The 27,890-nt window shown below is 40.6% G+C and overlaps 5 protein-coding genes across 5 annotated transcripts in view; 2 read left to right on the top strand and 3 right to left on the bottom strand.

The window, feature by feature from the left end:
* Positions 1-65: 65 nt before the first annotated feature.
* Positions 66-11,028, bottom strand: ints11 (integrator complex subunit 11). Its single transcript, XM_069141689.1, has 17 exons — positions 10,844-11,028; positions 10,497-10,594; positions 9,354-9,427; positions 9,011-9,239; positions 8,805-8,903; positions 8,681-8,715; positions 7,767-7,905; positions 7,595-7,659; positions 6,932-7,121; positions 6,741-6,824; positions 6,373-6,462; positions 5,264-5,426; positions 5,032-5,142; positions 4,035-4,096; positions 3,283-3,425; positions 2,860-2,989; positions 66-353 (listed from the first exon to the last, which is right to left on the bottom strand). Exons 1-17 carry the CDS (start codon positions 10,869-10,871, stop codon positions 288-290), a joined length of 1,806 nt encoding a protein of 601 aa, XP_068997790.1. The 5' UTR covers positions 10,872-11,028; the 3' UTR covers positions 66-287.
* Positions 11,029-12,029: 1,001 nt separating this feature from the next.
* On the top strand, positions 12,030-15,813 carry cptp (ceramide-1-phosphate transfer protein). Its single transcript, XM_069141693.1, has 3 exons — positions 12,030-12,118; positions 12,227-12,382; positions 14,050-15,813. Exons 2-3 carry the CDS (start codon positions 12,246-12,248, stop codon positions 14,570-14,572), a joined length of 660 nt encoding a protein of 219 aa, XP_068997794.1. The 5' UTR covers positions 12,030-12,118; positions 12,227-12,245; the 3' UTR covers positions 14,573-15,813.
* A 1,306-nt stretch (positions 15,814-17,119) lies between these two features.
* Positions 17,120-19,020, top strand: ubxn10 (UBX domain protein 10). The gene has a single exon (XM_069141692.1). The coding sequence runs from the start codon at positions 17,311-17,313 to the stop codon at positions 18,007-18,009; it is 699 nt and encodes a 232-aa protein (XP_068997793.1). The 5' UTR covers positions 17,120-17,310; the 3' UTR covers positions 18,010-19,020.
* A 528-nt stretch (positions 19,021-19,548) lies between these two features.
* ddx19a (DEAD-box helicase 19a) lies at positions 19,549-24,843 on the bottom strand. Its single transcript, XM_069141690.1, has 10 exons — positions 24,789-24,843; positions 24,439-24,631; positions 24,197-24,289; positions 23,222-23,324; positions 23,024-23,138; positions 22,758-22,935; positions 21,925-22,162; positions 20,734-20,896; positions 20,419-20,610; positions 19,549-20,323 (listed from the first exon to the last, which is right to left on the bottom strand). The coding sequence occupies exons 1-10, from the start codon at positions 24,805-24,807 to the stop codon at positions 20,262-20,264; spliced, it is 1,356 nt and encodes a 451-aa protein (XP_068997791.1). The 5' UTR covers positions 24,808-24,843; the 3' UTR covers positions 19,549-20,261.
* Positions 24,844-27,763: 2,920 nt separating this feature from the next.
* The window catches only part of mul1 (mitochondrial E3 ubiquitin protein ligase 1), a 36,277-nt gene continuing 36,150 nt past the window's right edge, over positions 27,764-27,890 (bottom strand). Inside the window, exon 6 of the mRNA XM_069141551.1 lies at positions 27,764-27,800. The gene's annotated coding sequence lies outside the window, so the exon portion shown is untranslated. The remainder of the gene's footprint in view (positions 27,801-27,890) is intronic.

Below are 27,890 nucleotides of genomic sequence, written 5' to 3'. Positions count from 1 at the left end.
ATTAAGACTTTTCTGTGAAAGTGTTTATTCAAATTGACTTTGTACATGAAAATAAAAGGGATAAATCAGAATGTAAGTATTTTATTTCTCTACAAATGAGTCTATGAAAGAGTGGACCAATCAGGGCAGGAGCCTGTGAGGATTTCTATCCCGGCAGTAAAAGGCAGCCGGTTTAGAGTTGTTGTTGTTGAGGTCAACATCTGATTGGGCACAAATGGGCTGGTTTTTTTTTGTTTTTTAGGGTGAATTTCTCTTTAAATGTTCGTTATTCTGGGACAAAAGATATTTCAGCAGAGTCCGGACGGAAGGCCCTTCTTCAGCAGAGTGGAGAGGAAACTCCCGAGATCTTCATCCTGACGGGAAAAAGAAAAAGAGACAAGACTGTAACGCCAATTTAAACAAGAACACTAACACCTTCAAAGAGAGGAAGTGTCTCGGCGGATTTTAAGCTTTTTACTTTCAGATCCCTTAAAATTAAAAAGCAAGATTCCTTCAATTCAACTTTCAATTCAATTCTATTTATATAGCGCCAAATCACAACACGGGTTATTTCATGGCACTTAACACATCAAAGTCCTTACAGCAAGACGTTACAGTATTATACAGAGAAACCCAACAATCCAACAATTCCCACATAAACTAGGAGGGAAAAACAAACTCCTCCTTAAGGGAGAAAATCCTCCAACAGAGGGAAGTAAAAACTCCCTTTAACAGGAAGAAACCGCCGACAGCGCCGGGCTCAGAGATGGGCGGCCATCTACCTCGACCGCACATCAGAATGATTTTTTTTCAGGTTTAAGAGCTAATCATGCAAATTGTAATTCAAAATAAACTTTATGTTGTGTTTTTGTTTTTATTCTGTCATTTGTTACGATTCAACTCTTCTTAATTTCTATCTGCTGCTTTAAAGTTTGATCTTGATGTCTTTTTTTTTTTTTTAAGTAAAGCACTTTGAATTGTCTTTTTGAAATGTTTATTACAAATAAAGCCGCCTCGCCTACTGACCAACCTTCGGATTACTTTCTCGATTCATCGATGTCCGAAAGAAATAAAAATGGCGGCGAGAAGAACAAGAAGTGTTCGGTTTACATCGGCATAAATAACACGGAAGAAACTGAAACCAATTCATTTTGAGCATCGTTGCTACAAATGTGATTGAGAATGATTATTTTACAACCAATTTCACCCATTTTTTTTTTTTTTTAATTCTAAAGCTTTAATTGTTAGTTGATAATCAAAATAATTATTGAATAGAATCCATTTTCTGTCAAGCTAATCAACTGAACTCCACAGTGAAAAGTGATCTCTTTTGCCGGTTATAAATCAAATCGATAACGTAAATGATATTGCACCTGCATTTCTCCTGCTGTGAGAAGGAGCGATGCGTTTTGTAAAATCAGTTAAATGAATTTCGATTAAATCTGCCAATCGAAAGAAGAAAGAGAGAAATGCAAATTCTTGCCCCATAAAGTCAGAACTTTTGCACTATGGACCCGTATTTGCACGACATTGTACTTGTATTTACTGCAGTTAAGCGTCACCGTGGTTGTTGTCCGTTGTATTTGTCTTTGTTGTTACTTATTTATACTTTTCTTGTTTTGTCTGTGTGTTTTTGCACACCGTGGGACTGCGATCTCTTTGACTTTGAAAAACTAAGATCACATACCAGAACTGGGGGTCTCTGATCTCTGTAGAAGATGGACAACATCAAACAGTGAGGCAGAAAACAACAGCATGTGTTGCTGTATTTGTTTCTTTGGCCTTTGTGTCTCTGCATGAACACGTGCGGCCGCAGAAACCTCCTTCATCCGTTGCGCAGTTCACCAGGCAGCTTTCCCCTCGCCCTCCTATTCTCACTTTCAGAGCCCCTTCTCTCACCCGTGTGGTTTCCCTCCTCTCGGCCCCGCCCACAACCTGCAATTTAACTTTCAATGCAACCAAAATTCGTGTGACACAATAAAGAGGCTATAAATTATAGGTAAATTATGACGTCTGTCACCAAAACCAACAAAGATATGAGAATGTATCCAGATGATTTTACTTTGATTTCATATGTTTTTACTTGACAATTCGATTTTTGATTGCCAAATGCCAGAAATTTGCTCTCAAAACTTTTATGCTGCTAAAAAAGAAAAAAGAATACCTCCAAAGGTGCAATGAGACGTAATTGTTGACTATATATATATATATATATATATTAAAAAACGTTCAATTAAACCCAATAGCGTTGGTCACATAAATTCTGTCAGCATCGATGATTGTTTCAGCATTTTATAACCTAATGAGGCCGATTGTACAGACTTTGTTTCATACTGTGCTCACTGGAACATAAAGTACCTACAGCGAAAGTGTCTTTGTGATTTCATAAATTAATGGTACCTTTAGAGTTAAAAAATAATATTGCAAATAATAAAGACAAAAAAATTACAAATCCTAAAAATATATATATATATATAAAGGGGCAATCAAACTTCAAATGACGGAAAACTGTGTAAAAATTTTCCGGTGCTGGTATTTTGAGCTCTCGTCGATGAGAGGAAACTCCTTTGAGTCTGTTTCCGCTGCACTTTGTTGTTGCACTTTTGTTTTTATAAATACTTCAAACATTTTGACTTTTCAAATTTTCAGTATCCACTCCATTTTTTTTAAGTGCAATTTGACAGTGAGCATAAAATGAGGTTTCTGTTGCAGTGTTTTTGTTTTTTTAACTTATTCATATTAATCTTTTATTGTATCCTGTATTGTATACACATGGTGTTTTTACGCTACCTTGATTCAAAAAGAATTTGTGGGACGATAAAGATCTAAAACATCTTTTATTATCAACTGAACGCCGAGGAGACGGTGACGCCGTCGTACCTGATAACTCCAGGAGAGCAGCAGGACCTTGGTGTCGGGGTCTTCGGCGGAGGAGGAGACCTTGATGACGATGGACTCCACCATGACGGTGCTGTCGGGGAGGTGCTGGATGGTGTAACCTTTTAACACGCTGCGAGAAAAGAAACGCGAAAGGAAGAAGTTGCGTTAAATGTCATCTTTTATGTCTCAAAAATGTAATATCTCGCGCCGCGAGCATCCAGCGAGTAAAAGCTCCAACTAACACGGCTCATGCTCGAGTCGTAGTTGTTCAAAAACGAAAAGCAACTGGATATTAAAAAAAAAATAAAGCAGAAAAACAGTGAGGCGGTTTGAAGAAACGGGACGAGTGGATGAATTGCAAAAAAATAATGCAGAAGTATTGACGGGCGGCGGCGACCCCGCGACCTTTCCTCTCCCTCTCACCTCTTGAGGTGCGAGTAGATCCGGTGGAGTGTGTCGGGGTCGCTGTGCGGGTCCTGCAGCTGCACGCGGCAGGTGAAGCGTAGCTGATGCTCGTTGAGGCCGAGCTCCTTCAGGGCCTGCTCCGACGACACCAGCTTCAGGCTCTGCGCTCAGGAAGAGACACAGAATAATAATAATAATAATAAAAATAATAATAATAATAGTAATAATTGCACTGTTCATTTCATTCCACAGCACCGGACACTTTTCCATTCATCGTCCAAGCTGTATTTCTATATCTTTATTTTATTTGTTTTTGTATATATAGTCTTTGTGTGTGTATTAATCATTAAAATAATTATTTTGTATCGATCTTATATCTCATAGGTATTTGTAAATGTGTTCATATTGTGTGCACCTTTTTGTTTTTTTATGACGACTTTTGTCTAATCTAATAATAATAATATGATAAATGAGGATAATCGAGCCACTGTAGGTCACAAATAACAGGGGCACAGATCCACTCATTGCCAGTTTATTAGGTACGCCTTGCTAAGTTTAATAGAGAGCAATGCTTTAGTTCTGCAGTAGATCAAACCAGCATGAAGGATTTAATGTTCAGCTTTAGAAAGATCTTTTATTATTTAGTCTATCTCCACCGATATAAAGTGCGTGGACAAAATAATAAAGTATAAAAGGGAAATGACTTGGTGTGGTGTTCCTAATAAACTGGAAACTGAGTCTGTGTTTGAAAACTGTGAACACAAACTTACGTTTTCTTTCATGATCAGGGTACCGTGCATGGTGCGAGGCTTTTTAGGATCCGGCAGCGGCCCTATCGACAAAGTAACAGTGGTAAATATTAGTGAATAAACAAGTAAATAATTACATAAACACACCCCGGACAAAAATGGTAAAAAAAAAAAAAAAGCAGCATAAAATGTTGTTGGATGACGTACGTGGGGAAGAATCTCGGAGCACTGAACCATATCAGCACAACCAAGAAAAGTGAGGCAATTTATAATCATTTATAATTCAGGTGTAATTCTGTGTATACGAGGAAGAGACGCTTCTTTCATTTCCCTAAAAGCAAATCAACTCAGAGCTGAGACACTTTATTACGCTGCATTACGTTCTGCTGTGTATCTTCGGAAATTAAAAATACTAAAGAATTACATTTAAAAATGTTTAATTACTTTAAATATACCTTAAATTGGATATTAAAGTGTCTACATTTCATTGTGTTTTTGTGTTTGATTTCGAGGTGTTTTTAATGTTTTAATTAATCTGTACGTATCAAATCTTTTACCTCATCATCACTGACGAACTTTAATCAGCTTTACATGTTATTTTGTCCTTTCTAACTCTATAATCTAATGTGACTTAAATTGCCTATTAAAATGGTGTTAAAGGTAACGTATGGTCTCGCACTGACACCGCACTCCTCACAAAGAAAGATAAACGTCACCAGCACAACTAACAAGTCTGAAAATACCAGAAATAAAAAGGGGGACAAAATCGCATCGTGGAGAGCTAAAAAAAGAATCTGGACAGAAGTGTGGAGTGAACTCATAAAACCGTTTCCGTGACTAATCGTGTTCCTTCGACCACAAATTTGAGTCACTGCACTGTACGGAGGAGGCTGGCAAACAACCGCTGAACAACCACTTTGAAATCGAAAGCAGAGGCAGAGCCAGTCAGAGCTTATCTGAAGGGGAACTTCTGCAGGATGCGCGCTGCTCCGCCGCCGTCGTCACGACAGGAAGTTACCTCCGAGAGCCATCTCCCTCTTCAGCAGGTTGAGCGAGATGTCCACGGGCACGCTGGGGTTCGTGGTCACGGTCACCGTCTCCCCGTTCGCCGGCATGTAACAGTCGACACCTGCCATTAAAAAAAAAGAAAGGAAAAAAAAACAAACCACGGGAGCGTTAGCGCGGCTGGAAACTCCTCGTCCTCCTCCTGCCGACGTCGTTTTTTTGAGAATGTTCCCCCGGCGACTCACTGAACTCCTGCTCGATCTTGCCCTTCAGGAACTCCATCTTGGCCGCCTCCCCGTGCACCAGCAGCATGTTGCGAGGCTCGGCCATACGGATGAGCTGCATGATGCCTTTGGCGTCTGCGTGGGCGCTGAAGGACATGTACTCCACCTGCAGCTTCACATCCAGCTGCAAGAGTCACAGACGCACTCAGAGGCTGCTGATGGTGTTTTGACACGTTGATCCCGAATTTGGTGGGAGGTGGGAGGGCGGGGGTGGGCGGTGGGGAGGTGAGAGGGGGGGGGGGGTCTTTTTTGCTGATATCACCTTTCTTTCATCTTTTTCGCAACTTCTATTTGTTCGTGCAAATGCTTCGACGTTTATTCACCTTCTTTCAGGGAGTTAGATGAGCAGATCAATAATACTCTCATGATGGCCTGTTGCATATAATAAAAATAATAATAATAATAATAATTATAATGATGAAATTTCTACAGCACTTTTCAAAACAAAGTCACAGAGTGATTAACAAGGAGGAACCACGTTTAAAACATTTCAAAACTGAGGCAAATAAAAACAGGCAATTTAGATAATACAAAAACGGGGTGGGGGGGGGGGGCGGGGGAGGGGTTATCGTAAAGATATAAGACAACAACAGTTATAGTAAAAATGTAAAATGTACTGATTTTCTGAGGTCATTTGAATTTCATGTTCATTGTGCAGGAACTAGTTATGGAAAATATATTGAAAGAAAAGTTCACATACATTTAATGTTAACAATTGACGCTCCCTTTTAAAAAAAAAAAATTATGTGATTTAATGACGTGATGACGGCAGCAGGAGCCGAACAGAGAGCTGCATCAGACATCGTTTTTCTACCGTGTGACGGAGTGTAATATTTTGGGTTTTCAGTAAAACATTTATCTTGGGGGGGAAAAAAAAAAAAAAAAATCTCCTGTCATTTGCTTTAGAAAGAAAGTCAACTGTGTCTGCAGCTCATTTGCGGCTTATTTTTTGGATAAATCAGACGGAACGGCGCTACAGAGAAGCTGATAGGAATAAAATGTGACTTCATCTGCTCAGCTGAAAAAGAAAAAGACATTAATCAGAATAAAATAAATAAAAGAAATCTTACAGTCGCTCTTCCTTCCATCTCCAGCTTCCTCTGCCCATTCAGGATCTTGTGACCGATAGTTCCTTGAACACAGTAGCCCGGCATGATTACCTGGAAAAATAATCAGTTTCTTGAAGTTTCAAGTGTTGTTACCCAAAATACCTTCAGGTCTGGCTTAAGACTATGATGCCAAACCTTTTTAATTTTTTTTTAATTTAAATGTGTTCTTTTGTTTTCTAAGTGTATTTATTCTGTTTAAACTCTACTCTTGACATGATGCTCTCAAATAATTCTTTGAGGTTTAAATAAGTGTTAAATGAAAGACAATTTTTTTTTTAATTTTTTTTTTTAAAGATGGTGACAGCGTCTTACTTGCTGAAAACACTCACCATGTTCTTCTCATTGCCGGCCCACTTCTTAAATATCTGCAGACTCTGCCCGGCGTGCAGCATGCCCGGTGTGGCGAACACCACCTGAAAGTGCCCACGATGTTTAACTTCACCTTTTCACTGAGAAACTGTTTCAAAAAAAAAAAAAAAAAAAAAGCTTCACACCTCGGGGGAAGGAAACGGGACTTTACCATGGGTCCGGGGTTATCGGCGTAGGAGCGATCGAACGCCTTGATGTGCTTAAATTCAAACATGTTCCTCTGCACGAAGGTTTTTCGGATCTTCTGATTGGTCCACGTGATGAAGAGCTTGTAGTAGTGGTTGGCTTTCTCCGTCAGCCCCGTGGAGAAGTAGATGGGGGCCTTCAGGTTCATTCTCTCCCTGCGTGGTGAGATGAGGTAATTAGAGCGACTGTCAGGCGAGCCACTGATAACAGTTAATAGGCCGTCATTATTCTATGAAGCCTAATAACAATGGATACGGCCATTTTAAGGGAGCTGTCTGGACAAAATGTGTGACCTTTTTGAATCGTAATTATGTGCAATTACTCCATGCTGAAATTACTTTTGATGTAAATGTAATGCCAACAATTAGGAGACATTAAAAATGGTCTTTATCTGATTTCACTCAAACGGGGGACAGACTGTGATTATCTCCACGCATCAGTCTTTGCTCTTATTTCTAGCTTTAACAGAGACTTAATATATATATTGTGTTATTATATATATATATATATTGTGTTATTATATTAATATATATATATATATATATATATATATTAATATATATATATATATATATTAATAGGAAGCTTTGTGTTATTGCTTCTTGGGTTTCTTTTCATTGAACTGTACCAAAACGTTTCCAACAGGATGCAGAGCTCTTGTGCTCGTCCGAGGGCGAAAACCGGAATGAGAACCTGGAAGGTTGAGAAGAAAACAACGATTTTAGAACACATAAACATAAATAAAACAAAACTTACCAACTCCAAAATATAATATTTAACTGTAAAACTGTAACTTTTACCTTCCCTCCTCTCTCAATGCTTTCGTGCACTTTCTTGAGAAAGTCCCTCTCTCTGCATCTCTTGGAGTCCCGGATGGTGGTGGCGTACGTCGACTCCGAGATGAGGATGTCTGGACGACACTTATCGATCCACGCGGCTCTGCAAACGTACAACACAAAGATTTAAGAGACTGCGGCACACATACAGTACCAGTCAAACACAAACACGAGTTGTTTTTTTTTTTAAGTTTTTTTTACAGTGTAGCACAAAACAGAAGATTTAAAAACGACTAATTAACACGTGTAACTCTGTAGCCACCTTTTTCTTTGATAACCGCTTTGAACACTCTTCGTTCTCTCAATCAGCTTCACGAGGTCGTCACCTGGAGTTTTTCTAGCAGTCTTCAAGGAGCACTTGTCGGCTGATTTTCCTTCCATCTCATTAGGGGTAGTGATTATCCTGATTGATTAACCTGACGTGAACTTGAGGAAACACTGCAAGTTCTTGAAATTTTCTGGCCAGACTGAACTTCATGTCTCAAAAGAAATGATGGTTTGTTGTTTTCTCTTTACGTAGTTGATCAGTTTTTGCCTTCATATGAATTAGTAGTTGAATAACACGGTTTTCTGTGCACCGACACAACTGATGCAGTAATCTACTGGCAGGTCTCACCTGTTACCTGAAAACCTCTCCAGGTACCTTCCTCGTGAAGCTGGTTAAGAAGCGGCCGAAAGTGTGCAAAGCAATCTAAAACGATATTTTGTTTACACTTTTTCTTCTCATTACATAAACATAAATCTGTTCTTTAACAGTTCTGATGTCCTCCGATTTGTCCTATGATGTAGAAAATAAAATAAAAATAGGAAAAAAAACAAAACGCAAAAAGGTATAAAATCCAGAAGAATGCAGTCGAATACAGTAAAAGGCCACTTACCCGAGATGTCTGTCGGGTGTCATGTTATAATCTCCCTAAAATAAAAACAAATTAAAAACGTGAATCTGAGACTGCGGTCGTTAAAAGTCAGCGACTGCCTGAGACACGGCTTGTTTACACTCACCGTGTAGACCACGGACTCCGATCCCACTTTGATGAGCACCATGGCAGCTCCCAGGACGTGGCCCGCATAGTACGCCTTGATCTCCAGCTCATCATCCACCTGCCGGCAGCACAAACACACAAACGGCCTGGATTTAACATCAAAAAGGAGAAGGAGCAGCTGGCGCGGCAGATCATCAGCGGGCAGCGACGACGTCAGCGCGGCACCTGGACAGTTTGGTGGAGGTTCAAAGGAACCACTTTCTTCATGCAGTCCTTGATCATCTGCGAGGTGAAGAAGTTGGTTTCTCCCTTTTTGTCGACGGAGATCTTGCGGAAATCTTCCAGCAGAATGGGACAAATGGCCTTGGTGGGGTGGGTCATGTAGATGGGCCCGTCGTAGCCCACCATCTCGCTCATGTAGGGCAGAGCGCCGCAGTGGTCCAGGTGGAAATGGCTGAAAGTACAACGGGTGTATTTCGTGTAACATTCAAGTGATTATATTCACGTTGTGGATATTGTTGAGACAAAGAGGGCTGAAATATACGGAAGACACGTCCCGACAACAAACCTGATGATCACGCAGTCCAAGAAGTCTGTCAGACGCCCGTTCTGGGTTATATAAGAAAAGTCTGGGAAACGTCTCTGAAACGATAAAACGGGTTGTTATCTAACGGGGATTAAACAGCAGATCTTCTTCTTACAAAGTCCCAAAACAGATGAGATAAAAAAAAATAAATAAAGGTTTTCAGTGCAATACATGCAAAATAAAAGCCTGTTTTGTATTAATGCTGCTGTCGGGACTTAAATAAATTCCCTACAGAGATCTTGTAAGAGAAGATAAGAAGGATTACGGGACATGATAGTGTGACCAAGTCTGGCAGCAACTGATTTATTTCCGTCTGTGCTTTTAATGTAATGAAAGATGACATTTAATCGTTCAAAATCCAAACAATTTATTGCAGTAAGAGAATATTTGGATGTTTTTCAACTTAAAAAGCGACTAAATAATGACCAAAACAGTTTCTGATAATTACTGTGGACTCATCTAATCTTCAGCTATGATTACGTAATGGCCGTATTAAACAGGGTTTTTATTTTATTTTTTTCTTCACATATTTAAGGTGGTGGGAAAAGGACAGATGAGTAGATTTACAATTTGTATATCGTCTGTTATAATTAATCTGCATGCCACAACTTTAACAGGGTCTCCAATGACGCACAGACACTTCATTTTTTTCACGTGGAAGTGATTTGTTGTTTGGTTTCTGCATGTCCAGGTGGGCCGAATTTTTCTTTTTGGGGTTTTGGGTTTCCTCTGACGTGAATATTTAAACCTAATTATCACCCACATAATTGCCGAGTCATTTTTAAATGAAAAACAAAACAAAAAAAAGCTCCGATTTCTCCTGATTCCAGCTCCTCGGTGGGAATACCTCTCATTCCTTTGGTCCTTTTGTCGTAATAAACTGAATACGTTTTTTTTTTTTTTGTTTCCGGTGCTCGTCCTTTAGTTGGAACAAAACGGGATATTTCGACTGACATTATTCACTATTTTACAGATAATAACGGGACAGATTCATCAATGACTTCCAGACCTGCTGTGTTTAGACAGAAATAAAAACTCGTCATCCTGTTACGTCACCACGTGTTTTTGTTGTTGTTGTTGTTGTTTTTTAATGTTTTCCTGAGATGAATAGGACACTTGACTCACGTCATCGTTGTACCCCATGTGCATGCCGCAGTCCAGCATGATGTTTTTGCCTCCGATGGAGACCAGGATGCAGCTGCGGCCGACATCCTGTCCAGCACCTTGGAGAGAGAAGTTCAGGGACACCCTTTCAAAACAAAACACACCTACTCGGCGATTTCCAGCCAACAAAACAGGCGCTTAAACTCAAAAGAGTACCGCAAGAGGAAAAAATACACATTACTTTTTTTTAATTTTTTTTTTTAAAAAGACTTTTCAAGCAAAACCTTTTTAAGTTGTCTGCGTTAAACATGTGATGTTGCCGGAACTAGCCTAGCAGCTTTAGCTCGCTGACTAGCTGCTGTACTCACCCAGCGGTGTTACATTAATTTCAGGCATGTTTTCCTCATCTGCTTTCGTGAACAGATAAATGACACCAATGGGAACATATAAACCGACCCGGCTGCCTTCCGATAAATAACCACTTCAACACAAAGAAATTGTCTGTCGCATATGCATGCGGGTGATTTCACGCACCGACTTTTCTCCCGAGCGTCAAAGCTCACCGTTAAATGAAGGGACTTCCGGTTAGCTCCTCCAAAATAAAACACTTTTGCGGGAATCAAAAGTGGAAAGTAACGTTGTAGAAATGTACTTAGGTATAATTTCGAGACATTTGAACTTTGCTTGAGGGTATTTCCAAGTATTAATTGCATGACTCGGTACTTCTACACAACCAAAAGTTTGGTGGCGAAAATCACTTTTTTTTTTTTTTTTTTTTTTACCATTTTCTGCATTTGCTCGTACTTTTGCGTAATAAAACAAAATCTGAGCACGATATTTTATTATTAAAGATTATTCATTAGGCAGCTAACAGAATAGAAACCAGTCAAGATTGGCCCCACCGTTGCCCTCTGCCACAACAAGCATTAATTATCAGCCAAAAAACAAACAAACACATATATTATTATAAAATGGGGCCATTTTATTTATTTTTTTTTATACTTTTTTTAAAAACATTTTTATATATACATTTATTACATATTACATTATATATATATATTATATATATTATATACATTTATTATATTATACATATATATAATATATATATTATATACATTTATTATATTATATATTATACATATATATATATATATATTATATACATTTATTACATATTAAAAAAAAATTAAAACATTAAATTAATTTTTTTTTTAAATTAAAATTAAAATTAAAAAAAAAAAAAAAAAAAAAAAAAAATTCCCCTCGGGGATTAATTAAGTATATACCTACCTACCTATATATTATATTATATTTTATTACATATATATATATATAAAAAAAAAAAAAAAATTCCTACATAATGAGTACTTTTGGTGTCCCGGAATTCAATTTATCTCACAGCAGCCACTAACTATATCGCGGTAAACAACTTGAACACAAATAACGACGCACCTCCTCAAGTGCAGAATTTCAAGCGCATTTATTTTGAAATTAAGACCCGCCAAGTTTCCCGAGTCTTCCGGCGGCTCGAGTCTGCGCAGTAGAGGCGGATTTAGAGCAAGGAGGACCCGTCGTTTCAGGGGAGCCCGAGAAAAAGAGGAAATGCTTCGTTTTTCTTTCACTCTTGTCTTTTCGTGCAGGTGACGTTTTATAACCTCAGTATTTACGTCTGTTTACTGACCTTCCGATTTTTGCCGGGAGCCGTTTAAACCGTGTTCTCATTCATTTCTTTCCCGTTTTGCCTTCAGCACTTCCGGATAGACAACCATGGCTGATTCAGTGGCTTCAGCAGAAGATCAGAGGTTCAGTTTGCAGGAGGTGCTCGACACTTTCAAGTTGTGTCTGTCGCAGGATAAAGAAGTCTACCTCGAGCACTACGTCGCCGGGTGGCGCGGTCTTATAAAGTAAGTGATTTAGGCTCAAATAATTGCGGCATGTGTTGGTGATAGAAGATCAATCCTTTATTTATATAAAAAAGAAGAAAAAAAAAATTCTGCAGGAAAAGCCAACGTGTGCAAAAATACAGAAATATTTTCAGCTAAGCGCACTTAAAGAATGAAAATCAAAAGTGTTTTGTTCCCTAATAGTGATGCATCAACGTGTTAACAGTATTTTAGTCCATTTTATTTTGGTATAGCATATTTTAAATACAAGATTTGCCCAAAGTGCTGAACAACATCAAACAAAGACTTGAAACATTTCAGCCATTAAAGACAAAATTTGCACACACACAAAAAAAAATAGAAAATAATATCCCAGAACAACACAGAAGCTCCATAAGGAATAGAAAATAGAAATGTTTTTTTAAATATTTGAATCCTCAGTGAAGTCGGTGACCTGATCTGGAGGGAAGGCTGCTCCTAAATGTTTGTTTTGTCTATATTGAGATTGTGGAAATTTTGCCATCAGCCAAGCAGATTGAACTGGAAGAGTCTTGATTTCAGTGGTCGGTATGTCTGGGTATCGTCAGCATAATGGCGATATTGTGCGTTTCAAAGAAAAGACCCAAGAGGCAGCATATATGTTACAAACACAGAATATTTCACCGTTGGAGCTGGAGCCTGGTCCATCTGTTTTAAAGTATATTTATTTAGTTTAATCTTTGGTCAAACGTTCATCTGAGCTGTTGTGAGAGGAAGAAAAAAAACAAAACAAAAAAAAAACTCCCAACAGCACAATTTTGTTGATATTTTACCCACCTTTTTTGGTGATATATTAAATCATCTTAACAGTTATTAAAAGTAACCGTGTAATAAAATTGTCTCCGGTGCAAAACAACCCATCGACGAGGAGCCACAAATACGCGCTGATTTTTTTTTTTATATACGAGGTCACATGTTAAAAGGTTGGAAACAACCGGCTGTTTGTTCAAAACCAAACTTGAATCAAAAAGACACTGATGCACCGCGGGGATGTTATATACCTCCCGTAGATAAATTAAACAGACACTTCCCAGGTGCATGATGGTCTAATACAGGTGTCACATGTATTTTAGTGTTGTTTTATTTGTGTGCCTGATGTGGTGTCGTCCTGTGTAAAACTTATTGTACAACAAAGAGGTGAACCTAACTTCAATGGGATTTACCTGATTTAAATAGATTAACCTGATACGATGTGATATGGCCAGTTGTGACAAAAAATAAACTCAAGAAACAACAAGAAAAACAAAGCAGCCTAAAGAAAATTATTTTTAAAAAAAAATTGTTTTTAAAAAGTGACATTTTAGGTACATTTTTAGAAAAATCAAGAACTCGAGATAAATAAAACAGTAAATAAACAAACACATTTTTTGAATATCGTGTTTTTTTAGGCGCTAAATAAACGTAATGTAGAATAAATGTAAACACCAGCTGAACGACACTGCTGCGCTCATGTCGGTGGATTCTTGGGATTCCTCGTGTGAACTGAACTGATTGTAATTTGTAGGCATTCAGAGCGAGACCTTACTGTCCACACACTGCACGGGTCTGTAACAGCAGTGTGTGTGTGTGTGTGTGTGTGTGTGTGTGTGTGTGTGTGTGTGTGTGTGTGTGTTTGTGTGTGTGTGTGTTCTCTCATGCCTTTTTAACAGGTTTCTGAACTGTCTGGGAAGCGTCTTTGGCTTCATTTCCAAGGACGCCGTCAACAAGATCCAGATCCTGGTGAACCACCTGAACGGGGAGAACGGCTCCCGGTACGTCACCGTGCAGTCGATGGTCAAGTACGAGCTGGACAGCGAGCTGGTGGACCTGACCAAGAGGGGCGGCCACCCGGAGTCCGGCTGCCGCACCCTGCTGAGGCTCCACCGGGCCCTGAGGTGGCTGGAGCTCTTCCTGGAGCGCCTCCGCACCAGCGGCGAGGACTGCAAGACGTCCGCCATGTGCGCCGAGTCCTACAACGAGTCGCTGGCTCAGCACCACGCCTGGGTGATCCGCAAGGCGGCGGGCCTGGCGTTCTGCGTGCTCCCCGGACGCCCCGCCTTCTTCGAAGTGATGAACGTGGGCTCCCCCGAGCAGGTGGTGGCCATGCTGGGGGAGGCCCTGCCGCTGATCTCCGAGGTGTACCAGATCACGGAGGAGCTCTACGCTCAACATAACCTGCTCGATTTACCGTAGACGGCAGGAAGTGCTCTTATCCGCCTCCATTAAATACCCGCAGCCGGTCCTGAAGGGGCCGTGCAGCCAGCTGCTACTCCTGTTTGTTCATTCATTCAAGAGCTGTGTGCTATCACCCCCGAGTAATTACGCCGACACTCACCTGAAACGACTACGTACCTGTTTGTAATGTAAAATGTTGCATGTTTATCTTTGTTTCAATAACTTTCAATGATTCCTGATTTCACTGTAAGTTGTTTTTAATGTAAATAGGTGAAGGTGACTACAGTGGGACTTTGATGTCTTTGCGCTCTGCGAAAAAAAACCCACTTGTTGTTTTCAAACTTTATTGAATGAAAATAGACAAAATTGACATTTCTCACTGGTTGGCACATTAATGGGAAACGGGGACGCAACAGTTAATTGATCAGAAAACAGGAAATATTTGGTTGTCAGAAGTGAAAGTTTGCTGCTTTTCTTGGCCTTAAATTAGAACATTTTGAATATTTTGACACTTTTGTCAGACATTTGTTGACATGAGGGACATTTTTCAATGTTTTTTGAACAAAAAAATTAAGTGGGGAAAAAACAAAATCACATGATTGAAAAATGGTTATTTGTCATCCTTTTTATAGCCGATTTGGATAATGTTACCGTGTGGATATAGAGTATTAGAGCACATTTTCCATTAATCAGGATGGTCTTAAAATAAAGCAGATAAAAGACTTCCAGCAAACAGCAGCAGTTTCCAAACCACTGACAAAAAATATCTGAACCTGCCAAACACCAAAAATGATTTGGGAAGTTAAAAAAAATTAAACCAAAGTCTAATAATATTATTATTATTATAAGGGATCCTTCAATTTTTGCAAAACTAATTAAAAACAATGATTGTTTCTAAGTACCGTCACTACATTCAAACAGTTTTATACGTTTTGTTATATTAGTGACATTTTAAAAAAAAAAAAAATTTGATAACTCGAAACAAAAATTGTTCATCATGGACTCAGACTTCACTGTAAATAAATTTCATTTAATATATAAAATCTGGGGGGAAAAAATGTTTAAGGCAGATTTTCAGCTTTTTGGGCATTTATTGATGTAAATCCACAAATGCGCTGATAAGTGACATATGAGAAAATTATGTATTTATTACAAGAATGTGTTGTACTTTACATTGTTTATAATATATATATATTACAGTTCATTCAAACACAGTATTTCATAAACAGTGTAGCCTTAATAAAAGTGTTTCCACTGGGTTCATGGCTGTGAATTTCTATGTTGTTATTTAGTCCAGTGACCTGTTGGACAACTTTAATCTCCTGTTGAGACGAGTTAATGAGTTCAGTGCTGCAGTCGTCCCTGAAGCCTTTTTAAATCAGATGTTGACATCTTTATTTGTGGTCCCACAAACCCCACTGCTCCATGTTTACAATTAATAATTCCCTTGAAGTCCAGTAATTTAAAAAGAACAGACCTTCTCTCTTTGCTTTAAACCGAGCTGCACGTTTGACGAAGCAAAATTACAGAAGTGACCATGAGGTGTTGTTGTGAAACCAATTAATTATAAACATATTTTGACAGATGGACTTTTTTTTATTTTCTAAATGAAAAACAAACTCAATACCATGTAATTACGAGGATTAGTGCAGCAGAAAAAGCACTTTATCAACAGTCACGGATATGGATTATATAAAAAGGTAAATATATAGCTTAGTTCATTTACAAGTTCAGGTCACTTGTAGCCTACTTTTCTTGTATATTTACAGTTTCTAACCTTGTTTCTCTCAGATGGAAACATGTTTCTTACCAGTTACCAGTCACGTAAATTAGCAGTAACTTAATTCATTCATAATTATAATCCAATCATATAATATGAATCTGGAATGGGACATTCTTTGCATTGAGTACTTTTACGTTTGGTACTTTTGGATGTATGTTGACGTAAATATTTACCCACAAAAAAAATAAAACTACTTTTACAACCGGGCTCTAAATACTACGTTATTTTCGGTGTCCGACTTCAGTTCAAAAACATTGTTTATAATAAATTCTCAAGACGTCTGATAAAGTATGTCTGACAAAGGCCTATATAGGCTGTAAAATATTAATTTTAAGAACTACACTGCAAACATAAAGGCACTAGGAACAAAGGAAACTCACATTGCACGCAGACAAGCAACCAGGGTCCTGATGCAGGTGGAGCAGAGGGCTCCCACCTGAACTTAATCCTTATATACGGGCTCCGCTCAAACTCCTCCTGCTTCCGGTTCCTCCTCAGTCAGCTCCTCCTCCAGACCTGACTCCTCACAACAAAGGCGATAAAATGATGTTCAATATGTTTTTGTTGTTGTTGTTGTTGTTGTTGTTGTTGTTAAAAGAACATTCTGGTTTGAGTTTGATTTACTTTTAGCTGCGGTTTCACGCTTCCAACACCAGGGGGCTCCCCTACCGCCCAACAACTGGTCGCCATGGCAACCTCGAGTGCCATAGCAACTTCGCTGACGCTTAAAAGAAGGCTTCCTGCTTTTTTTTTTTTAAATTTATTATTATTTTATTTTTTTTAACGTTTTAACGTGTAAAATAGCCGCCGCAGCTCACATGTTAAACGTTCAAACGGTACATAGAAGTCGTGTTTACAGCTTCAGCCATGCTGTATTTCAGGCTACGTTTAACTTGGGTGACTTTCTTTACTCTTTTTGCGAAGGACTGAAGCCAGGAAGCGACCGGAAATCTCCTCCGGCTGCAGGTTACCGATGCATTTAACGAGGCCGAAGTCCTCCAAGGGGCGAAGCCGACCCGCCGCGAGCGGCTCCCGACACGCGGCCGACGACACGGACAGCGTCCGGGGCCCGCCGGAGGCCCCCGCGCGCTCCGGGCCGGACGGAGACCTCCGCTCCCGGTCTCAGCCCGTCACGTGGCGGGCCAGCCAGCTGAGCCCAAATGAAGTCCTGCGGATGCTGCAGCGCGCCCCCGCCGCCCCGCGCCAGTCCTTAAACAAGTACAAAGTCCTTCCGTCCATAGAGGGGAGGCGGTCAGAGGCGAGTCCGGGCAGGAGCCTGGACCAGAGGGTGTCCCAGCTCTGCCTGCGTGACGATGCCGCGAACCGGACCTGCGGCTCCTCCGAGGGGGACGCGAGGGCCGACGGGCCCCCGAGAAGCTGGCCGGAGCCCCCCGCGGCGGGGGCCGGCGCCGGCGGCGCTTTGCTCCTCGCCGTAAGAGCGCCGTGCGGAGGCAGGTTTCAGCAGCACTTTGATCCCTCGGACACTCTGCTGGCGGTGAGAGCCAGCGCAGAGGTCCGGTACGGAGCCGAGTACGGAGACGCCGTCATCGAGACCATGGACGTGCCCCGCAGGACCTTCACGGACCTGGACATGACTTTGGCACAGTGTGGCATCCCGAACCGGTCGTTGCTGTGCATCTCTCAGAGCAGCAGCGTGCTGGAGCATGAGTGAACTCTGGCTATGTGGATATACTTTTGCTTTTTTTTTTTTAATTATTATTATTTTGGCCTTACTTACATATTTGAGTATTCATTGCGCAGGAAGTACATGCAGGGTTTAAAATGCTCTTAAAGCAGAGTTTAAAGCATGTGTGTAGAAGCCAAACATGGTCCAATATGCAGCAAACACAAGAACTTGTTGCCTCCAGCGCACAAACACTAACAACAGACTTTTCCTGTGTAGTAGAAGACTTTTTTTTTTACTTAACAAATCTATAAAAATCCTCATATTCGTATTTTTAGTCTATAAATGTTCTGGGAGTTGTTCATACCATAAAAACAGGACTTAGGGAGCTCCTTAAGAAATATACATATGTGATTTGTGAAAAATAATACGAGACTAAAAATATTCAAAGCTAAGTATCTTTATCTGTAAGCTTACACACGTTTGTTTTTGTAAATCTGATTGACTAAATTGAATTCAGTGCTGTTATTTCGCTGCACTGCTCAGACCACTAAAGGCGATTTAATTAAAAAAAAACGGTATCCTGCATGCTTTTCTATAACCACAGCTTCACGTATCACAACGTCTCTGTTCGGCTTCACAAAACTTTAATCTAAGTAGCACGCGTATCGCAAAATAAGCCCTCAGATCTGCTGAGCGACGGTTGCATGAATGTGGATGTTCAAATACCAAAGTCAAGAGATTTTTATGTGTTTTATGTCCAACAAATGAAGCAACACATGGGGTTTCTTACTTGTCGCCATGTTCTGCAAGCTTTCCTTTGCAGTTCTTAAATGCCAAATAAAAGACTTTGATTAGGATGCAATGGATGAAATTTAAGTGTGTAACGTGACTATCGAGAGTTATGTTTAATCACAATGACACTTTTTTTTTTTAGTTTTAAAACGGATGAAAAAGGAGGAGGTTGATGTGCTTTTCTATCTTATCTTATCGAATTGAGCCACAAAATAAGTTTCTGGATGGAAATGTACAACAAAAAGCAAATTATCACTGATTAAACGTCTTTCAACATAAACTCTGTTCTCTATAATTCTCTGAAGCTGAAATTCCATCAACTATAATGAACAGAAAACAGGCCGTCAATGTGCTGAGCAGACAAAAAAAACTGACATTTCTGTTAAAAAAAAAAACGGGCTGACACACGCTTTTCCTTTTATGTCTGAATACCGGCTGCAGAGGCAAATAATTTATCCAACAATAACCATAATTACCTCAAAACCTAATAAAGCTGCATTTTCAAATTCTGCCCGTGTCGACTAATGCTACCAAACATACGCACTGAAAATAACTAGTGAACCAACGTAGCTACACGCATGGAAAATATTACATTTTGACAAATGGCAACTCAAACTTAAACATGCAAACACAATTCCTTGATATTCCACGACTCGGCTCGAAGAATGATCAAATTAAAAACTGCTGATATTCCTTGAAATTCCCGGACCGGTGGGAACCCAGCGTAGAAATCACACAAAGAAATAAAGAGCACAAAGAAATACACCATTACTGGTTTTGCATGTTCTCTGCAGAGACACATTTTTTTTATTTATATTTTGTTAAACAAACGCTCAGAGCAACTTATTCATTTTTTTAGATACCCTCCATATAATGGTCGTATTTTTTTTTATCAAGGCGCCAACCGCTGCCCTCCGACCATCTGAAACAGCATCTCAACTCCAGGAAGCTTTCTGGGCAGGTTTCACGTGGGACAGAATATTTATTTAAAACTTTTTTTAATTTTTTTTTTTTTTATGTCTGAGCAACAGCTCTGATTTCACAGTCTGATATAACCCCAAAGTATTCGTCCGGAAACTAAACGGTCAACTTAAAACATTGCAGGCAACTCAACCCAAAAAGATTTGATCTGAACTCAATCAAAGCATGCAGATGAAAACACATTCTTGTATCCCACCAGTTCCCCGTTAAATGATTCACACCCCAGACAATCGCACTGCAACACTGCAAACCCCTCACCGCACTCCCGAAGCGCTGTTTCAACAGCCCGCTGTTAGTTTCCGGGTCTCTAGGAGACGCCGCGCCTTAAAGCTTTTTAAGGTGACGTCGGTGATCAAAAGTGAAAAATCCCGCCACGGATTACCGCCGTGAAACAAGCGTTGCATCGTCAAACATTTGCATGCGGCTGTAAACGATAAAACTGCAAACGATAAAGCCTTGAAAATAAAAAAAAAAAAAATATCTTTGGAGGTAAACGCGTGGGTTCGTGCGCGGGGCGACGATTTTCAGATGTTCAGCTTGTCCATTTCCTCGACATCGCTGGGGTCGAGTTTTTTGATTTTGCGGTCTGCGGAAGGAAAATAAAAACCCGTTAGGACCTGCGACTTCTTTGTTTTTGTTTGTTGAACTTAAAAGTGGAAAAAAACAACAACTGGAACCGACTGAAATGCATCTCGATCTGCTTGATGATATCCATGCTGTGTTCGCTGTCCACCATGTTGACGGCGAACCCTCGCCTGCCGAAGCGTCCCGCGCGGCCGATCCGGTGAAGGTACGTCTCGTTGTCGGCGTTCCCGTCCAGGTCCACGGGGAGGTCGAAGTTCACCACGAGCGTCACCTGCTCCACGTCGATACCTGTAATCCCCAAAAGTGAAATACTCGCCTCCCACAGTTAAAAAGAAGTTCTCGCTTTCAAAAATTATTATTATTATTATTTGGTTGTTTTTTTTTTAAATCTCTCGTCGAACGCTTTCGTACCTCGGGAGCACACGTTCGTGGTCACGAGCACCTTCTCTTTGCCGTTCCTGTAGCGGTCGATGACGGCCGCTCTCTGCTCCACGGTCAGCTCCCCGCTCAGCAGCGCCACCCGGTGGCCCTCGGTGGTCAGCCGTCCAGAGAGCCAAGCTGCCATCTTGCGAGTCTGGAGAAAATTCGTATTCATTTAATTCTTATTTAAGTAGATATTTATAAATCGTATTTTCATATCAAATCCAAGTGTGATTGCTGCTCCGGTTGCTGTCACACTTGTCAAGTTTACTAAATTCATGACTTCGTTCACACCCGGCATCAAAATGTGATCTGCGTTGCCAGACATTCGCTGCTACGCCGTGGGAGGGTTAGGTTCAGGGTCGCTGCTGAGCTTACAGGGATGGGTTATGATTTCTGACTATTCAAATAGTCAGTAAAATAAAAATAAAAAACATAGTATATGCAACTATTATTATCATTTCCCAGTTTTACCAGGTTGTGATGCATTTCTGCCGTCAGAAGGTGGCAGTAATGCGCCTAAAAGCTTTTTTGGTATCCGGCATTAAACAACATGGAGAAGGAGAAGAACACGTTGCTTCCAGCCTCTGAAACCTTTGGGCAGGAAAAACTGTGACGCCGCGAGATCAGATGAAAATCAAAAACCCAACCCCGATCGGTTAGGAAACGGTTGACTCACAGCGACATGATCAAGCTAGATTTTAAAATTAGTAAAACAAGGAACCGAGAAATGTTTTTTTTTTTAGGAACATATTTTAAACCGCCTGCTCGAAACATCAAACTTACACGATTCACGAAGAGGAAAAGTTCACGAATCGGCAAAACTCAAAAAGGACGTATTTTTCATTTAATGCGAAATATCTGTACGAGTCGAGATAATAGTCGAGATATTTCATCCTGGACGTAAGTGGTTAAGAAGCAGACCGAGAGTCTCTAACGTGGCTGAAAACCTCCGACTCTGCCGAAAAAAAAAAGAAGAAAGAAATAGTCTAATATTAAAACTGTTAAGATTTCCTTTGCAAAGGAAGAAGTTTATGAAGCTCGAAGGTTGCTTCGAAGACTTCTTAATACCAGCTGTGAATGCAAAAGGCGCGTGGACATCCAGACGACGTATTCGGACGCATTAAATACCGTCAAACCGACGCCTTGAAGAAAAAAAAAACCAACAACCCGCCGACTCACGTGGCAGAAGATCATGCTCTGCGCGATGGTGAGGCAGCCGTACAGGTTGCACAGCGCCGTGAACTTCTCCTCCTTCTCCTTGCAGATGACGTAGAACTGGTTGATGGTGTCCAGCGTCTCCTCCTCCCGCTTCAGCCGGATGATGTTGGGGTCGGGGACCACTTTCTCCGCGAACCTCCACACGGAGTCCTCGAAGGTCGCGGAGAACAGGAGCATCTGACAGTCCTTCGTCAGCTGTCTGCGTCGGGACGATCGGAAAACACCAGACAAGTTTAGGAGAAGTGTTTCGCAGCTCCACGAGCGGCGCCGGAGGGAGTTCACCCCCTTTTTTTTTTTCGCGCCTTTTAAAGTTCCTATAACTCTTGTTTTTTGGGGGGGTTTTTTGCGGTAAACCGGATGTGTTTAAAATGCCGTGTAAAGAACGAGCCCGGCGAACGAAGCCGTTTAAGAAACGTCGGAGGAAAGGGAGTTTCAAACGGGCCGACGACAAAGTTCAGGCTTCAACGAGTCCTTAAAACGCGGCGCGACTTTGATTCGATCGAACGTAAAAAGTCGCTCCGTATACGCCGCGCTGCAGGAGTGTCGCGATATCTGAGCCCACGAAGGCTGTTACGGATTATTTACCTAACGTGCGATTGTCCCGAGTTCAGTCAAATGTTTCACAATAAAAGCCTTTCATTTTATTTTTTTAAATAAAAACTGTATTTCCTCACTTGAGGGGAATAAGTGGCGGAGCTCTCTGGGAGGTAGTTCCTCTCAAGAAAGTCCTCAGAACCGTTCGAAACAACTGGTTTTTAGTTCGCCGGTGGGTTTCTCTGGAAAAAGGAGCCCACCTGTGGATCCGGAGGCTCTGGTCCCGATGACCCTGCGTGGCGATCATCACGTCGGCCTCGTCCAGCACGAACATGCTGATCCTCTTGGGGTCGATGAGCTTGTACTTGGTGCACCAGTCGAGGGTGGTGCCCGGCGTTCCTATGACGATCTGCTCCTGCAGCTTGACGCCTCGCTCCACTGGACGCAACGGAGAAAAATCACGCAAAACGCACAAAAAACACACGGGACACTATTTATTTTTTTTCTTAACGCGTCACGTTCTTACTTCTGTTGCCCCGGATGGCGTAGGCCAGTTTCACATCGGGACAGAATTTCCCCATCAGCTCGATCACTTGGCCGATCTGCAGCGCCAGCTCGTAGGTGGGCGCGACACAAAGGCACTAGAGAGTAGGAGGGGTAGCGAAAGTTCAGGACGCCGGCCGGTTCTGAGGATCGAAGACGCTCCGACGAGGTTTCTGCTTACCTGAGTCCACTTGTCGTCGGGGGTGACGTGGCTGAGCATGGCCAGGGAGAAAGCAGCGGTTTTACCGGTGCCAGACTGAGACTGGGCGATCAGATTCTGAGGGCTTGGAAGCACAAAATAAAGAAGTTAATAACTCGCGGACAAACGTGACGTGATGAAGGCTGTAAAAGGATTTTTTTTTTATTTTTTATTTTTTATATCAAATGGCCTCAAACAGATCAACAGTTGCAGACTATTTCAGAGCAGGAAAGCTTTAAAAATCAACAACTATTTTTGATTTTAATTGTTTAATGCCTAAAATTCTTTTTGTTCCAGGTTCTCCAATGCGAGGACGCGTTTGCTCTTCTTAACCTCGCGTGATTATAAATTGAGCATTTGTTGGTTCTGGACCGTTGGTTGAACAAAACAGGACATCTTTTGAAGTTGAATTTCTTAGTATTTTTTTTTTTTTTAAATTTTTTACAGTGCAAGTAAATAATTTGCAGGTTAATCGATAAAAAGAAGAGTTGCAACCCGAGCTCATGAACTTTTTGGACGTTATTTTACTTTTACACGTCGTCATTTGCCTCTTTTTGTCTTAAAGTCTACAATGTGTGTTCAGATTTTCCATTAATTTACTTTATAGGTGAAAAAGATCTATTGTGATTGGTCACTTGTACATCTACATGGTTAATTACATAGTGGACTATTAGTTGCCCAGCGTAGACACCGAACGGAAACCAGAGGACGCTTCTCATTGGTCAGCGTGGAGACCACTCAGTACAGCTGAGGGTTCAACCCCAGAGGACACGACCACTGTCCTGTTCGTCTCCTTCACATCCGCCCTTGCTTATTATGTCAAGAAAATGACATATTTGCAATGTGGGTTCAAGACTTTTGGTTTCAGCGATACAAGACGGAGAAGGTGGCTGATATTTGGCATTTTCGCAGCTTCTTTATCAATAAATCTACTGATGGATTTTCACTTTTACTCACGGCTGCGCCAGCATCATGGGCAAAGCACTTTCCTGGATTCTGGATGGCCTGTTGAAACCCATGTTGTAAACTCCCCTCAGCAGGTCAGGCTTCCTATTAATAATTAAAATATATACATATTATATAGTAATTTCATTAAAAAAAATCAAAACATGACAGTCATTAAGTGAGAAAAAAAATACACAGGTGCTCATCAATTTCCTCCTGTCATGGCAGTTTTTTTGTTTTGTTTCCAGACTTACAGTCTCAGCTCCTCAAACGTCTTCACGGAGTACAGGGGGGAGGACGGGTCGTTCTGCAGAACCTCCACCTGGTTCCGGTTCTTCACCAGAGACCGGCGGATCATCTTATTCAGCAGGGACTGTTCGGCCAGGTCCACTTTCTCCACGTCTGCTTTCCAGCCTCCATTTTCAGGCTTCTCCGGCAAAATGTTGCCTGCACACCCCGGACCGTGAACGCACCATCCCAAAAAAAAAAAAAAAAAAAAAAAGTCAAGCGGGTTAAAAAAAAAACAACAACAACAAAAAAAAACAACATTAAGTTTGTTTGTTTTTTTTGATGAGGAAAAAAAAAAACGAATTAATTGAGTTACCGTTAATGTCTCCCATCATTTTACGCTGCCCGCGGATTCGGTCCACTTTCTTCGTGAAGTCAAACTGCTCGGATGAAAACACAGTTAATTTACGTTTATTGGCCCCCAAAAAAAACAACAACAACAACAACTCGCCACCGTACTTTTAACGGGAGAGTGACAGCACCGCGAGCTCATGAAGCTAACCCGCTAACGAAGCCCCCCTCCGGGGGGGTTTTGATGTCACTTTTCGGGTCACCTTTTTTTTTTAAAAACTCACCTGCGCGGATGAAGTCGAAGCCTCCTGAACGTCCACCGCACACGCCCACGAGTCTTTGGACATTTTCTTAAAAACAAAAAAAAAACCCAACAAAAAAACGTTTATTAATTTGTTTTTGTTTTTTTTTGTTGTTGTTAAATCCGAGACAAACGACGCTTGCAGCAGCAGCAGCAACAGCAGCAACAAACAAAAAAAAAACAAAAAAAAAAAAAGTTTGATGTCAGCGTGGGGCGAAGCTGCGTGGACGCGCCCGTTTGTCCCGACATGAACCAACTGCAAGCCGCGCTGGACCGCTAATGCCGCCTTCAGGAGCAATCGGAAATATAGACACTCGGAGGACCCCGAGCGACAGAAAACGACCAATCAGCTGAGAAATGTGTGATTTTTTTTTTTTTTTTTTTTTTTTTTTACAACGCCTGCGGTTGTTAGCAATAACTCTGCGGCGTTTGTTTTTAGTTTAAATTTCTAAGAGAAGTTTTTAGTAAACCTCCATCCACTGCTGGGTTGTTGTTTTTTTTAATTCCCTTTCGGCGAATGTTTAAAATTACTGTTACGTTTTCTTTTGGCCCTCGCTTTGTGTGATATTAGCTGAAACGTATTTTAAATGTTCATCGTTTTCTGGGATATGTTACCGTTATTATTATTTTTTTTTTATACAAAATAAGAATCACTTCAACGCGTGCGACGTTTCATTTCCGCACTTTACGAGGGATTCTTGAACGCACCACGGTATTTCCACCATATTTGCAGTGAACCTGCTGACACACCCATCACAGATGAGGTGCACTCAACTGCACCACAAAAGGGTAATCTACTCTTTAAAGGAATCAAAATAATCAATTTAAAGGAAATGTATTGAAATATAGTGCCCGTTGTATGTTTTTTTCTAAAAAGATTCATAATCTATTTTAGACTGTATTTACTTTAGCTTTTCATAAACTTTAAGTTTTGTGTAGGAGTTAATTTAGCCTACTTTCCTGACACCATTGACTCTTGTAATTTGGATTAACACTAGTCTTTATTGAGTTTTCAAGGTGGTGTCTGTGTTAAAGTTTACTTGTAGTTCTGTGTTTGTTTTTGTCGTGTAAAATAGCACAGCAAAGGACAACAAGTTTATTATTTTAGTTGGCATTGCTTTTTCACATGGGGGTTGCAGTTATCATCCTTATTCGTCAACTAATCGTCTTTATCGGTATTATTAGGTGACTATTCTTCTGTATATCAAGAGGGGCAAATTCATTTAAGTTTAAGGATCAGATTGAAGATGTTTTTGGACAAAGTAACAACATAAATTCCTTTTAAACAGGAAAATGATGTTTTTGACAGATTAATCTGCAAATTATTTTTAAGGAGCATATGTGTTTTTAAAATTTTTGCTTTTACTGCATCTATAGTTTTCTTTTGATTGTGTTTTTCTTTCATAGGTTTTATCACGTGTTTTCCTTTGCACTATAGAGATATAAAATATGCCATAAATTTAGCCCTTTTATCTTTTTAGTCTTTTAAGAATAATGGATCCTCGATACAAAAAAAAAAGTTAGTCATGACTGCTTCTAACTGCTTGTTTAGTCGACCAAAAGTCTAAAAATATCCATTTTACTATCACATGAAGCCAAAGGCATGCTTGAAGCTGAAAGGGGAATTGTTTTTGCTTAGAAATGCAACCATTTAACTAATTGATTAATTAACAGTCACTAAATTCTGAGCTTCACGTGGGGAAAGAAATATGTCAGAAGTATAAAATGCATGAAAAATGAATGCGAACTTCCTGTTCAAGCAGTTAATAACATGCTTGATTACCCAAAACAATGAGTCATTGTTAGTCCATTAACTGATGACTCACTCATTTAACATTTCAAGGCAAAAAAAACCTTCTGAACATTTCAACATGACAAATATGAAGAATTGATACGTTTTTTTTTTTGTGCCTTGTTTGATTAGAAAAAGTCAATGAGATTAAAATCAAATTAACCAATTAGAAATAATGGTTAACAGATAATGGGAGTCATTGTTAGATGAATAAAAAAAACAACAACTCTAAATCTAGTCTCATTATTTCCTGCGAGAGGGAAAGTGAGGGAGCGATTGAAGAAGAAGAGGATGAAGGGGGGAGGAAGAGGAGGGAAGGGGGGGAGTTTTATTGGCTGCAGGTTAATTCAATTTGGAGGCGGATGTTGAGCTTCAGCCAACCCACCCACACACGCGCACACACACACACACACACACACACACACAGACAGACGCCATCTACACGTTCACAGCTATCGCCACAAGGATTTTATAAACACATATTAATTGTCATGGTAACCTCACACAGAAAAAAAGCAGATGGATCAAACTGAGTGATCACAAAACACGGGACACTATAGCCGAACGCCCACGATGGATTTTTTTTTAATTTAATTTTTTTTTTTTTTTTTTAAACCCACCAGGGGCTTTTCCGATCAGAGGGAGATTAGAGGTGATATGACGGAGGTGCGTGTGTGTGTGTGTGTGTGTGTGTGTGTGTGTGTGTGTGTGTGTGTGTGAGAGATGCTTCGCCCTCACACTCATCTGCTGCTGCTGCACGCACACACACACACACACTGATCTCTAGCTGTTAGAAAAAAAAAAAGGATACCTCAATGGTTCATGTTGTCATCGAGGGCTGGAGTGAGTGGGTGGTGCTGATGCTGTGAATGGGGAACGGGGGGGGGGGGGGGGGGGGGGGTTTGGACCCTGTGTCTCAGCCTCTATCTCCCAAACTCCAGCGTCTACACAGCGAGTAGGAGGAGGAGGAGGAGGAGGAGGAAGAGGAGAGGACAGACAGTTTTTGTAACCACATGTTGCTGTGCTTCAGTTGA

Source organism: Embiotoca jacksoni, unplaced genomic scaffold, assembly GCF_022577435.1.
Source record: "Embiotoca jacksoni isolate LCO1_2020_lvr unplaced genomic scaffold, fEmbJac1.0.p SCAF_9, whole genome shotgun sequence".
NCBI lineage: Eukaryota > Metazoa > Chordata > Actinopteri > Embiotocidae > Embiotoca > Embiotoca jacksoni.
Note: the sequence above shows the minus strand (reverse complement) of the source record. Positions and strands in the feature narration are given on the sequence as shown.